The 13,798-nt window shown below is 39.7% G+C and overlaps 1 protein-coding gene across 5 annotated transcripts in view; it reads left to right on the top strand.

Moving 5' to 3' along the window:
• WWOX (WW domain containing oxidoreductase) overlaps nucleotides 1–13,798 on the top strand; it is a 476,614-nt gene that overhangs the window by 168,313 nt on the left and 294,503 nt on the right. Inside the window, exon 9 of one of the 5 annotated variants that reach the window (XM_064722810.1) lies at nucleotides 2,865–2,928. The exons of the other annotated variants lie outside the window; for them this stretch is intronic. Coding sequence (XP_064578880.1) covers nucleotides 2,865–2,885 — 21 coding nt within the window. The 3' untranslated portion in view covers nucleotides 2,886–2,928. Of the gene's footprint in view, nucleotides 1–2,864; nucleotides 2,929–13,798 lie in introns of those variants that run through there. 5 annotated transcript variants of the gene reach the window in all.

Below are 13,798 nucleotides of genomic sequence, written 5' to 3'. Positions count from 1 at the left end.
GCCCAGGAAATATCTGAGATAAAACACTCTGTACTTATCAGAGAAGTGAATAATTTCTCTGGAAGTACAACCAGATACAAATAATATTGCTAAATACTCCTGTTTAAAATTTAAAAGCATTTGAGGCAGAATACTGTTTGTATTCATTTTGGTGTCAACTGCTCACTTAAAGCTCCAAATCAATAATAGATATGAGATTTTAATATAATCAACTGCAGTGGCATTCAGTCAGGTGTAGGAAGTTCTTCTAGAATAGAAAGGAATTAAAACAAATATATATATATATATATATATGCACACATATCTGTGTTTAAATTCACAGATATAGATATATACATATGCCTCCCAAAACTCTTCCAAACTACCAAGAAATTTTGATGAAATCACCTCCCTTAGCTGAGGACAGAACAGGTCTCCAGCAGATTTAGTGCTCCTATGAACATGTGTACCATATGTACAGTAGCTGTATTGAAGTTATTTTTCTTTCAATTCCTTTTTCCATGAGAAATGGTTGTTAGTTGGCATTCTCTTCTACATCTGTCTGAAAATTCTGGGCTATTTTTTTTCCTCTAAACTTTCATTTAATTACATTGCCACTGTTTTTAATGCTGCTTAAGTTTGTTTTAACAGAAAGTGGCCAATATAACTATGGTGTGTTACTCTTGTAAAGATTTTTATCTTTACAAAGGGAGTTTTTGGAATGCCTGAGTATTTGATGGGCTCCTGTAGGAGTAAATCTCTGAGTGTGCTGCATCAGTTTGATCCTCATCGTCCTCTGAAACCCCCTATTCTCTGCAGGGTTTCAGCAGAGAGTTCTAACTAATGACTCAGGGCCAAATTCTGCCCTTCCATGCAGGCCTGTAATTCTCCCTGATTCCAGAGGGACTTGTGTGAGCATATCAGAGAACACAATTTTGTTCCTAGTGTGTGAAATTATAGCACAAATGGACAAAAGAATCTCATGCACATTCATCTTAGTGACCCCAAGCCTGCAGGAACATGATACCAATCCACCTCCTTTCCTCTTTGCTGAGTTTGTGCTGGTTCTTGTAGATCACCCTAATTCTTCAGCTGTCACCTGGGTCTACATTTTTTATATTGTTCTGTCTTCAGAAGTTTGTTGTTATGGTGCTTCAGTGAAATTAGTGACATTGAAATGAATGTTTCTTTAAGTAGCATTAGTAACAGACACTTGTAAAAGCTGTTTTTTTTCTTTCCCTGGGAAATGATGGTACATGAGCAGTCTTGTTCATATTCCATAGGGAATTAGTTTGCAAAGAGAGAAGACAAAGATAGATGTGTGAGTGCATGTCTGGGAAGTGGTTTAATGCATCCAGACACACAGGGAGAGGAGAGGTGGGCTGGCATCACATTTTTGCTCTGTGACAAATGGGAGGAGGTCTCTTGCCCACATATGAACAGGTCTCTCCTCTTGGCATCAGTCTGCCTCTCATTTTGCTCTCAGATTTTACAGATTTTACTTTCAGCATTGTCCCTTTCAGATTCTTTATGCAAGAAATCAGTCAATAAATTTTTAACATTTTTTTCCTGCTTTTAAAGTTTTAAAACCTTTTCCAGTTTTTCTGCTATGTCCTTCCACATTGAAGGTTGTGATTATTTTACTGTTCTGTTTTCAGGAGCAGAGCTAGCCTTGCTCTGTGGATGTAAAAATATGGGAGGTAACTCAGTGAGCTTTGGTGGTGCTTTACACATCTTGATCACTGAAATACAGTTCCAGATCTTAGATGGGCACCAAATTTGCTTGTAATCCGCTATTTGTACTCAGGACCTTCCACTTTTTTGCATTTTCCTTGTGGGAATTTGTGTCATGCCTGAAAACTCTGCATGGAGGTATTGTGTTTCTTGAACTGGCTGCTTATTAGGCCTTTGCATATTTGGTTTTGATTTGGGATGTATTGGCTGCTTCCCCCTCCTGTGTCAGCCCCTGGCAGATAGATTTATCTTCTGGAGCAGTGTTATGGAAGAATTAACGTTCCCAAAACATGTGTTCAGGGACTTTCTTTGCTTCCTGACAACTCTGTCCAATGGACTTTAGTATTTTTTTATGCTTAGATTAATTCTGTTTTTCACCAAAATCAAGCTGGTTTAGGTGTATCTGAGGAACCTCTGATATCTCCAGTGTTACACAGAATTGACTGGCATTTGTGTAAGGCCTATTTTTAATTTAGTAACTTCTTGGCATGCTGCCATTCATGCTCTAGGTTTCAAGCATCTGACTTGGTCAAACCCTTGAATCTCTGCTTTCATTTCAGGTTTTAAAATACATCTTGGTGCTGTAGCACAAAGCCTATCATTTATATCTCCCACAATGGTTTTAGTATCCACTTTAGTTTTGGATTCTGCTCAAGATAGAGCAGAATTTATATTGCAGCTCATGCAGCAATTCTCATATAATGAATTGTGTTGTTTATAAAAATTCCTGTTTTCAAATTGTCTGCTAAGTCTTCAGAAAGCTCATCACTTACCCAGAGTTATTTCTGAAGCTATTTGTGGAATCACCATGATTGTCTGGGGAAATCTAATTTATAATTTTGAACATATAATTTATACATCACTCTGCCAAAGCTTTCTTTAAAATCTGTTTTCAGATATGAATTGGAATGATTGGTGATATTAATTTTGCTTTTTTAACCTGAAACTGTAGTTGAACACATAATCCACAGTGATTTATTTTTACATAATATTCCATTTTCCTATTTGTGTAATATCTACAGGCAGATAGTCATTTCCTCAAGCTGGTTCATTAATTAGATTTATTGGATGGATGTCCTTTGTTATTGTTTTGTAACTTATGTATTGATCTCTATTATATTAAATTCTCAGTCTTTGCTGTTCGCTTACAGTTGGTTAGAAAACTCCCATGAATGTCTGAATTCAAACATGAGGATTTGCACATGCAAACTTTCCTCGAGGAGCACTTGGACATCTCCACTCACTTGCACAGTTATAAAGGGTTTTAACTTCTGTATGACTCCAACATCCCCATCCCCAGTGTGTTGCTTTTAAGCACTGTATTGGTATTTTTCTTAATTAGTTGCCAAATTAAAATAAAAATTTAAACCCAAGAGCTTAGTGTGTAGTGATCCTAGAGGAAGGTAAATTGGTGCAGGGAGATGACTCACAGCTCTTCATAGTCTCTATAAACTTCAGGTGAGCTGGAAATAGAAACCAAATCATCTTTTATGCCTATTTGGACTATTTATAAAACAAGGATCATAATATTGACTCATATCTCTTTCACAAAGGAGAGCCCCTTGGGTAAAGGAAAAGAATTGTCATTCATTAGAGTAATTCCCAGTGAACATAGGGAAGGTGCCCAGAAATGGCTCATTCCTGGTCCCTTGCTGTGACATCCATGGTTGTCTTCAGTCCTGATGTTTATTTTCCATTTCAATGTGACATAACTCAGTTCTAAAAGAAAAGTAATGCAAAGTATGATTGTATTCTCTAACTACACTGCAGCAAGCAAAACTCTCAATAGATAATTAATTAATTAATTTCTTGTGTTGAATTGATTTAGTCTCTCCCCGGGCTTTTCACATTTCATGTTTTATCCCCAGGGAGGTTTTGCGTCTCTGTGCAGGCACATTTTGGCTGCCCATGTTGTGCTCCTATTTTCCACAGTCTGTCCCTGGCCAAGGTATTTTATTTGCTGGCTTTGAAAAAGTAACATTGCAAAACTGTTCCATCAGAGCTAAAACTATGCAGATAAAAATAAAGGGGATGAAGAGGTACCACTCAACTATTGAGCCTGCCAGAAAACTGAGTTTTTAACTGCTGCATTAAGCCTTTGTATCCACTCAGGTGCCCTTCACCAACTATCTGCACGTTGCTAAAATCCTTCACAAACACTTTTTTATGGTCAGATTCAGCCACTCTGACGTGGGCTGAGAAGCACCATATGCTTCAGGTAACCTCTCTACAGCAGTTGCCAGTGGGACCACTTTTGTAGCTGCTCACCAATGTGAGCAGAGGTTACACAACCTCACCCATGGTGAATAATAATGTCAAAGAGCCATTAGCAGAGCAGAGTGACAAAGTGTGGAGAGATCCATCAGCTCATCCCGTGTTTAATGAAACAGAAATGAACATCGTATTGCCCTTGTTTTCTGTCAGAGTTTCCAGGTCTCCATGAGGCTTATTAATCTTAGGGTGTAATGGAAAGTGTGTTGCTATGTTACACAGGACAGCAGCCTTTGTGCTTGCAGGATTGAAGGTGTTATTAGTCTCTGTCTTATTTACATGCTGCACTGGGGTGCGTGCTGCCCGGGCACAGTGCAGAGAGGAGCTCCACAGTGTTTGTGGCTTTCTGAAGTGGGTTCTAATGCACGAGCCAGATGGCTCCATGGCAAGTCCTTTTAACCTGAAGTAATGGTCAGAAACCCCCTTTTGAGAAGCACTGTCAACACGCAGTATAGATCTTGTTTTTGCTGCTACAAAAAATAGCAAATGGATTGTATTTTACTGCACCTCAAAAGGAATGTTTCCACATTTCTGAAGGTGAGCTGTCAGGCTCTCAGAAGTAAAAAAGAAATAGGCAAATGGTATTATTGTAAAATACCAATTTCACTAAGTGTATAATAAACTTTCACTATTGCTTTTATTCTTTAAATAGAGGGCCAATTTCAAATAAGCTCTGTCAAAAACAATCTTGTGTTTACACTTGAGATCTAGTTACTGTCATTCTTTATTAGCAAGGAAAAAACCCCAAAGGCTGTTATTCCTGTTAAGAAAAATTCTATCTTCCAGGGACAGAAAAATAATCCAAATTCATAGAATCACAGGTACCCAGAACATCCTGATCTGGGAGGGACCCACAGGGATTGCTGAGTGCAGCTCCTGGCCCTGGAGAGGACAATCCCACCCCACACTCCTGAGAGCATTTCCCAAATGTTCCCTGAGCTTTGTCAGGCTTGGGGCTGTGCCTCCTTCCCAGGGGAATCTGTTCCAGGGCTCAGCCACCCTCTGGGGGAAGAACCTTTTCCTGATCTCCAGCCAAGCTGGACCATATGGTGACACTTCATCTGGAATGTGCCACTAAAATGAGATTCTTGTGCCTTATTTTCAGCATGTGTCACTTACCAGGATCTTTGTGCAGGTTGGGGATCGCTAGGGATGAGAAAGCATTACAAAATGGTGCTTCTGAGAATTAGAAGATGTCACATCTCTGAATACTATTTTATATTTTTATAATAATAATTATAAGGAGATTTTAATTTTGCTTAAAAATTTGCCCAGTGACATTGCAGCTTTTTTGACTCACACAGCTTTAGAAATTTGAAAGATTGAACAGGAACATGATATGTTTATTAGAAGCAGTTGAAATATTTGCCTTTGGCATATCCATTATATAAGCAACGATTTTTCTCCTTTTTTCTTTTTTTTTGTTTTCGCCTTTTATTTTCCAACAAACTGTGTTTATCAACAAGGTATGTGTTGATACAAGTTTTATAAAGAACAAGCTGTGTGTAGACATTGCAGCAGCGCTTCCCAAATGTTTTTGGAGTTGTTTAGGTTTGGTTAGAGCCTGCTGGAAGCCTCACAGAGTTCACAAAACCCCAGGGCTGGGATTCACATCCTCCTTCCCCACAGTGACAGGCACAGAGGAGGATTTGGGCTGAGGGAAAACCTGCAGGATGCTGGGGTTGGGATGGGAGAGGAGCTGGTGGTAAGAACAAAGATGTGCTGGGTTTTCTGCTGATTCTCCCTCCCGGTGGATCCACTGTCACTCCCCACATCCTGGTGCAGTATCAGCAATAACAGGCTGGACTTCTGAGTGCCACGAATTGGGGGCAAACACAAAATTTTGGTGGCCTCAGCTGGCTGCTGCCATTGGCAGTTGTGCAGTTTCCCTGTGCCTGTGTTGGCCGGGGTGCTCCTTCTCTTGTAGAATAGTTGGTTTTGTTCTGCATCTTTCTCTGAGCAGGAATTCTGCAATTATGAAATAATTTGCATTCAAGCTTTGTGAAGGCTGACTTAGAACAGAGACTAGATGGAGCTGAAGATCAAAGTAGGGTTTTATTAGGAGGCCTCAATGGATCCACCTTGGGCAGCACGAGAGCCCAGCCAGGGCTGCACCCAAGATGAACCAAAATGGTCCCAAAATACATGACCAGTCATGGGGTCTCTCACTTTTATAAGTTCTGCTCTATTTGCATATTGGAGTTAATTATCCCATTCCAGCTTTAGCCCACAAAGTCCCATCCTTGTTTTTGTCTCTCCAGCCCACGGTGTTTGTGCTCTTGGGCTGAGATTTGGATCATTTGTCCTTGGTCCCCAGCTGGAGCAGGAATTGTTTTGTCTCCCTGCTCTGTGCAGAGAGCTCACCAATCCCTCATGTGAAGCTCAGGCCCAAACACTAAACCAGCTCAGAATATGAAAAATATAAAAGCTAAAAGGCATCAGTATGACATGCACTTTGCCAAATTTTGGAAATTGCTGTGTTTGAAAAGGAAAGGCTGCCATTCACAGTGCTGCACTGATTAGGGACCAAATACAAACTCAGGGACCAAATACAGCACTTTTATCAAGTGTCTAGTGAGGAGCAAAATTAGCACTTCCTAAAGTGATTGGAGTAATTCCATTAGTGAGAAGTCTCATTGAAAATGTGGAATTTCTGTGTCATTTTAGAAATAATTCTCAGAATTTTGAAAATGTTCTTATGGCTGTGTGCAAGTTGAATACAAGAACATTGCTGCTACATTTGCATACCAATGGCATCCTGTTAGGAGCTAATTACATTTCATTAAAAAATTATTTTCTTGATGTGGTTCCAGGTTAGATAAATGCTGATGTAATACAATCACAGTTTAAACTACACATAAACCTATCTGTGTATTTTACTGAAAATAATTTATGGGGGCAAATCTCAGACAATTGTCATTACAGAATTTCTGAGTTTTGGGGACCTTTTTGCAGCTTTCTCAGCCTGTACTTACTCTGACTAAGGAGTGTTAATGCAATTCTACAGGAAAGTGCAACTCTCTTCTTTTGCAGTGGTAGAAGTAACTGATGGCAAGTGAATATATTTTTACAGCAAATGAATACCTTTAAAGAAAAAGTAAATTATTCTAGGGTGGAAGGAACCACCATATTTTCAGTGACTCCAGAACTGCTCCCACATCAGAGGTGGGTTGTTAGATAAATACTCCCAGGTTACTACCAGGGCAGGGAATCACTTTCATTCTCCATCACACTGAACATTCAGTTATTCCCTCCAAAACAAGTACCAAATTACATCCTAGCTGCTCCCTCCAGCTCGCAATTTCTGTCTTGCAGCCTGCCTCTCCCAGAAAAGCCTCTCAATGGCTGTGCCAAAGTAGCGTTCTAGCAACAGGGCTGCGTTTTTTCCTGTTTTATCTTGTATGAAGTAGCTACTAATTGAGAGGTAAAGTGAGCGAGAATGACCCTTCTGGCTGGCGGTTGTGCTGCTGCCTGGGAAGTGGGTCACTGGGGTTCGGCACCTGCTGCAGCGAGACTTTAATTACTCACAGAAAGTGGAATTGCAGGAGGAGAGGAGTGAGTGAGCAGCCCTCAGCCCCTGCACGGCCACCGTGTTCCAATCCCCCCAGGCTGGGAAGGGAATTAAACCAGGTTACTCCCACCTCACCAGTGAGAGGCAGATGCCTCTGACAGAATTGTGGCTCTAACCTTGTTTTCTACAAAAGAGCCAAACACAGAATGTTTAGTGTGAATTCTATAGTGCTTTTTTCCCCCCTGAAAAATTAAACATTATAAGAGAAATGTATTTAATAATTTAAAAAAAAGTTCAGCATTTAAAAAAAAGTTGTTTTATGAGAACCAGCATTTTATTTGGTTTTCTTGTGTCAGCTAGAAGAAACTCAATATACTTCAAATCTGGTCAATGAATTTAAGTACAGGTAGTTTGTACAATGTAATTTATATTCTGTGCATCACGAACCCACCACATACTTAAAATGTAAATTTATTTATAAATATGCACATGTTCATAGTATATGTTTATATTATTTTAGATTTATGTAAAATATATTGATGACTAGTTACAATAAATTCTATAAAATTACTGACAGATTTCTGTTGAACTGTGGCCAGATGTAGTGACCTCTGAGGAGTTTCCCTTTTCTTCATCATTGTCTCTTTGCTCCTTAATGTTAAAAGCCTTTGTTTTTTCCCTTCTCTTTAAAAACATGAACATTACCATAATTTTTTGGAAATAATGTGTGTAACCTATCAATATGTGATATATTGCAGTGGTCATAAAAGTAAGATTTCTAGATAAACACCAATAGAAATATTTTTGACCCTGTAAAAAAATCAACAATTTTCATAAGGTTGCATCTTTTTACTTCTCTGTATATACAAAAACTATATTAAAAGAGATTAAATTTTACTCTGCAGAGTAAAATGCAAACAGAAAATTATTTTTCATTTTTCAGTGCAAGCTGTGGATTATCATTTATTTATGAGACCTTTTTTTAATCTAGAATATATGGAAATCTTTTCTTGAAGCACAATATAATATTGAATTGGGAATGTTGTCTGACAGTTTGCTTCTTACAGTTGCATAGAATGATTCCACTGTATGAATTTTTTAAAGAGGCTCAATATACTCTGTGTTTTAAAGGGGGGAAGTAATCAGGGTAATCTTGAAGAATCTTATAAACTTTCCTTTTCTGTCCCTTCGTTCTTCAAACAAACTTTTCACAAAAGACTGAGCTGTAGCAGCTTTTGCCATCAAGGGAAATATTTTTCACTGTCCTGGTGTACCTGCATTCAGGAGTTCACTGATGTGGCCTAAACACGCTCATTTCACTGTTATTCTCACACTCATTTCTACTGCTTTCCATTCTCTTAAGGGAACCTAATCAGAGCAGAGGGATGGATTTTAATCTGACTCTGAATCTAGTGCTAAATGGGTGCAGTGTTTAAAAGATTTATTACTTTTTGTCTGAGATCGTAAGGTAGACGTCAAATTAAAAAGCCACTTTATCCCCCAAAGTTCCCATCCCTCAGGACAGCCCCATCTCTTTTTGGGGTTGGGTGGAACTCCCCTTGTTGTCAGAGGAAATGCCCCTCACAGCATCCCCCTCAGGATGCTGTGCTCCTCCAGTGGGTAATTAAAGGGTCCTTAACGAGTCTGGCTGTTACAGCTCTGAAACTGTTGGAAGTTCCAGTTTTTATCACAAACCAGGGCTCAGCTATTTGCTTTTGTTTTCCTAAAAAAAACCCCAGTGTAAAACAGGCCCTGTGCAACGTGGGCAGGTAAGGCAAAACAAAGGGTGGAACAAAAGGTGCGGAATAGAACGTCTTTATTATGAAAAACATGATCTACAACAGTGTGCCTTGTAATTCCATGGTTTTGGTATTCATAAATTATAGTGACAGAAAGATGTAATGCTAACCTATTCATTTAGGTTGGTATGAATTTTACATTAAAATGCTTACAGTTTTTATACATTAAAAGAGTCCTTAGAGAGAAATGAAGCCAATTAAGGAGAAATAAAGACCTGTGTGTCTTTCTGTATGTATACCTTCATCTAAATGCAGTCGTATAAACAATAGAAAATCAAGGTATTTATGCAGCAATTGCTGTTCCCTTTCCCTTCCTCAACAATTACCTGTATGCTAATGATTATAATTTGAGGTTTATATGGAGAAAATAGCATCTATTTTCTTCAGAGAAACACCATGACAGAAAATAGTTTTCTCTGAACTTGTTTAATGCTTAATGCCTTGGTGTCCAGATAATAAAGTATTTTGTAATGATTTCAGGCAAACATTCTGCTTTCATCTTTAGCTTTCTGTTGTATTCTGTTGCACTGAACTCAGAGACTGGCAGAGCCTGTTCCTATTTTTGTTGGTGTTTTTATGTTGTCTGTAACAGAGCAATGACAAGTTGTATTTGGGACCAGATCCTAAATAGATGAACACATATACAGCACTTCTTACTGCAAGGAGAAGGAATGTGGGGATATTCTTTATATAAGGAGTAAAAGCTTTTACGTGCTGTGTATAAACTTTCTAGGGAAGCTCATTTTCACATAGGTTCTGTGTGAGCCGATTTCTTCCCTCCAACCATAACCAGCGCCGTCTGCTTCAAACAGGGAGGCTGCAATGTAATCGACACGCCGAGTTCATTTCTGCCCAGTGTAAGCCGAGCTGCAGAGCCGGAGATAAGGCCGGCTTTGAGCGGGGCTCAGCAGGGCTGGCTCTGCCGGGGGAGCCGCGCTGTCTCCCGGCGCTGCTGCTGCGTCCCAGCGCGGGTCCAGGCGGGGACACGGTGCCCTGGCTGTGCCTCCGGGGTGACCTGGCAGCCCTCGGCACCCCGAGGGGCACGGAGGGCACCGGGCTCGTGTCGTGGTGCGGCTGCAGAAGGTGGAGCTGCCCCTGTTTCCCCTTCTGTGCCCGCTGCTGGCCGGCACCGGGCATCCCAGCTGGGGCATCACTGCAGAGCCCGGGGCATCATCCCTGCATGGGGTATCACTGCAGAGCATCCCTGCTGCCCGGGGCATCATCCCTGCATGGGGCATCACTACAGAACATCCCTGCACGGGGCATCATCCCCTGCTAAGGCCATCCCTGCCGGGCATCCCAGCAGAACATCCCTGCCCGGGGCCATCATCCCTGCAGAGCATCCCTCCTGGGGCCATCCCTGCTGGGCATTCCTGCTGCAGGAATAGTGGAGATGGAGCCCTTGCAGTGCCCACACCTCTGTTATACCAGGGTGGGCTCTGGAGAAACCCCCAAAGCTGAACCCAGCTGGTTACTGACAGCTCTGCTTCACCTCGCCATGACTGTGCTGTTTTACCATCACAGGAGATAACAAAATACAGAGTTTGGTTTGAAAGAAGAAATCTGCAGAAATCAGCCTTATGTAAGGAGCTGAATAAATTCTAGACAGAGTCCAGCAGAAAAAGTCACATTATGTTAAACACAGATAATTCTGGAAGTCCTCCTCCTGTTCAAATAACATGTTTTAGAAAAACACCTCGTGGTACATTTGGCATTCTGGTCATAGAAAGAAAGAGCTATTTGTAAGAAGTTGCATATGGTCATCTGAACTAATTGCTAAAATGACTCTACATTAATTGGATAATTAAAGATTGTGAACATGTGGCTATTGTATTCCTTGGGCATTATGCCAGCAGTTTCTGTGGCTAGAGAAAGGTCTGTTAACACACTGGATCCTTTTTCATAAAAATAATAAGCAACAAGGGTCTTAAATTTAGATCAGAAAAACTTAGTATTTTTTAAATTGAGTTTTAAAACACATTTATGATTTCCATTGTGTTTATGTTTTAACACTTTTGAACGGTGGCAACTTTGGTTTTTTTAGCATCCATCTCACAAATTAATAGTATTGATTTTTGTTTTAGATTTATTGTTAGCATTTTGGAATGTGTTCTGTAATTGTTGATACTTTGAAACATGAGACCTGGAGCTCCCTGCTTTATTTTGAAGAGGATGAGTGTTGGCACTCAGTTTGAAGAACTTTGTAATAGCAGTAAATTGTCTGTGTGCTTTACCTCTACCTGTCAAGGTTATTTGTCAGAAAAAGGATGTTTGGTAACTGGGATGTCTTTCAGTGGGTGACACACAAGCTGCACAAATCCCTGTGCCAACCAGTCACCTTTTTTTTTTTTGTGTGTGTTTGTGAGGTTTTGGTTATTACTCTCCTTGTTCTTAATTTCACTTTCAAATCTGTGGTCTCAAAATGACCTTAAAGTGACTGACCCCTAAATCCAATCAGTCCAGACTCCTTTGAAAATTGACAAATATGTCAAATTTACCTTTGACTATCAAAACATTTAGAAAGTATTTAATTTGCTTGGGGCAGTAATAATTCTTAAGTTAGTATTAATTGTTCCAGTGTGATTTGGTGTTACTGGTTTGTTGATATCCACACTGTGAGTTTATAGCAGTATAATCTTCTTATTTTATTGTGAATTATCAATTTTGTAAGAGTGAAAAATTCTGGATGAGCAATTTATTGATTGGTTTAGTCTGAGAAAAAGGTTCACAAATGGTCAATACATAGTCAAAAGGGTGTCAGAGGCATGAAAAAAATAGATTTTTATTTGTATGTTTTGAGACTTGCATATGTTTGCTTTGTTTTTGCTTTTGTATTATTTTCTTGAAATCAGTTGCAACAATTATTGTAATAACAGGAATGCAAAATCACTGAGGTGGAAGAAATATAGGAATACTTTTTATCCAGGCAAAAATAATCATAGTTATACTTCCTATTCACTGGTTTTAACCACAAAAATGTATCATGCTTCCAAACTTTCACTAAGTTCAGATAAAAATTGTAATTAGAAGGCACAGTTGTCTTACTTTCCTTGGATAGGATTTTTATTTTTCTACAAAACTTTTGTAGCAATGTGCCTTGTACACTTGTGTCTGTGTTCATATCCAAATATAAGGGATATTCTCACATTTGTGTCAAAGCTGCAGCAGCACTTCCACTCCAAGCCAGGCATTACCTGTTTTATCATCCCAGTCATGTCAAAATAGCTAATGAAGATAAACTTGTCCAGACAGAAGAATAAGAGACACTCTGAATTAGCTGAAAATGCAAATTGCATCTGGAGAGGTCAAGGGAGGAAAAAGTATTTCTGTAGATGGAATTCTGTCTGAACTTGGTTGGATGCTGCTGAGTTCTCTGTGTTTGGATGAGGAATTGAGTTGAATTATTTGTGTAATTATTTGTCTGAGTAGTGGGTGTAGCGTTAGAGAGCAGTTGACTGAGATATAAAGGGTACTTTACCCTTTCCTATGAAAACTGTCAAGATGTTTCAAGAAAGAAAAATATGCTAAGTATGTTTATGGGTGTGTGTGAAGAACGGATGGCAGATGTAAAGTAGAGTCAGATTTACTGAGATACTTCAATTTTATTGAAGTAAAAAAAGCCCATGGACTTGGAAAATGGTAGCAATACCCATTTCTGTGAAAGAGCCCAAAATTTTTCTTTGTAGGTGGCCTGAACAAAATGTGGCATTTCAAGTAAGCCAGCAAGGACTGGTTGTGCTTTTTTGTTACCAGAGACTCCTTCATCCCCATTTTGAATAAAAGTCTAATGATCATTTTCAGAGTGGGAGTAAGAAGAAAGGAAAGTGAGGATTCCCTGTGATAATAAAGGAAGTTGGGAGAAGCCTAGAAGGCAGAGGGAAATGGGTGCATATTCCTGGGTTTTGACTGAGCTGTCTCTTGAGTTTCAGCACTGCAGAGTCTGAAATTTGTCTTGCCCTGGTGAAGCTCCATCCCTGAGCAGCGTGTCCAGCTCAGAGGCTGCTTGTGCACAGCAGCACAGGGCTGTGGTGTCCATTTTTTAAGTCTAAATATTTGGCATACATTATTTGTTTGCCACTGCTTGAATGCAATTCAGCAGCTGACCCAGTAAGGGGAGCTGTAGATTAGTGTGGACAGTTCTGTGGCTTCATGCACTAGAAATTCTCAAATAAGAGCATTTTCTTGAGGGTCTGTCTATTTGACTAAATTTCTGAACTTTCACAGTAATTTCAAGGGTGGGTTCCATAAAATATTTGACTGCAGGTTGTGTGAGAGAGCTGTTTATTCTCTCTCAGCCCACCCCGCCTCCTCCCCCCAAATTAAAATGTTTATAAAGCTGTGCTGGTTCTGTCTAATAATAAACCAGCATCAATATCTGTGTGTGTGATATCAGTTCATCTGGTCCTGGATAATCTGGTGCAGGAGTCAATGAACTTAATGCAGTATTGGTAATCCAAAAGGGTTTGAGTTAAGTGTTTTTGACATGCAGAATCAAGAGTCAAGG

This window comes from Zonotrichia leucophrys, chromosome 11, assembly GCF_028769735.1.
Source record: "Zonotrichia leucophrys gambelii isolate GWCS_2022_RI chromosome 11, RI_Zleu_2.0, whole genome shotgun sequence".
NCBI classification, from domain to species: Eukaryota; Metazoa; Chordata; class Aves; order Passeriformes; family Passerellidae; genus Zonotrichia; species Zonotrichia leucophrys.
The sequence above is the reverse complement of the archived record's forward strand: the minus strand, read 5'-3'. Positions and strand labels throughout refer to the sequence as shown.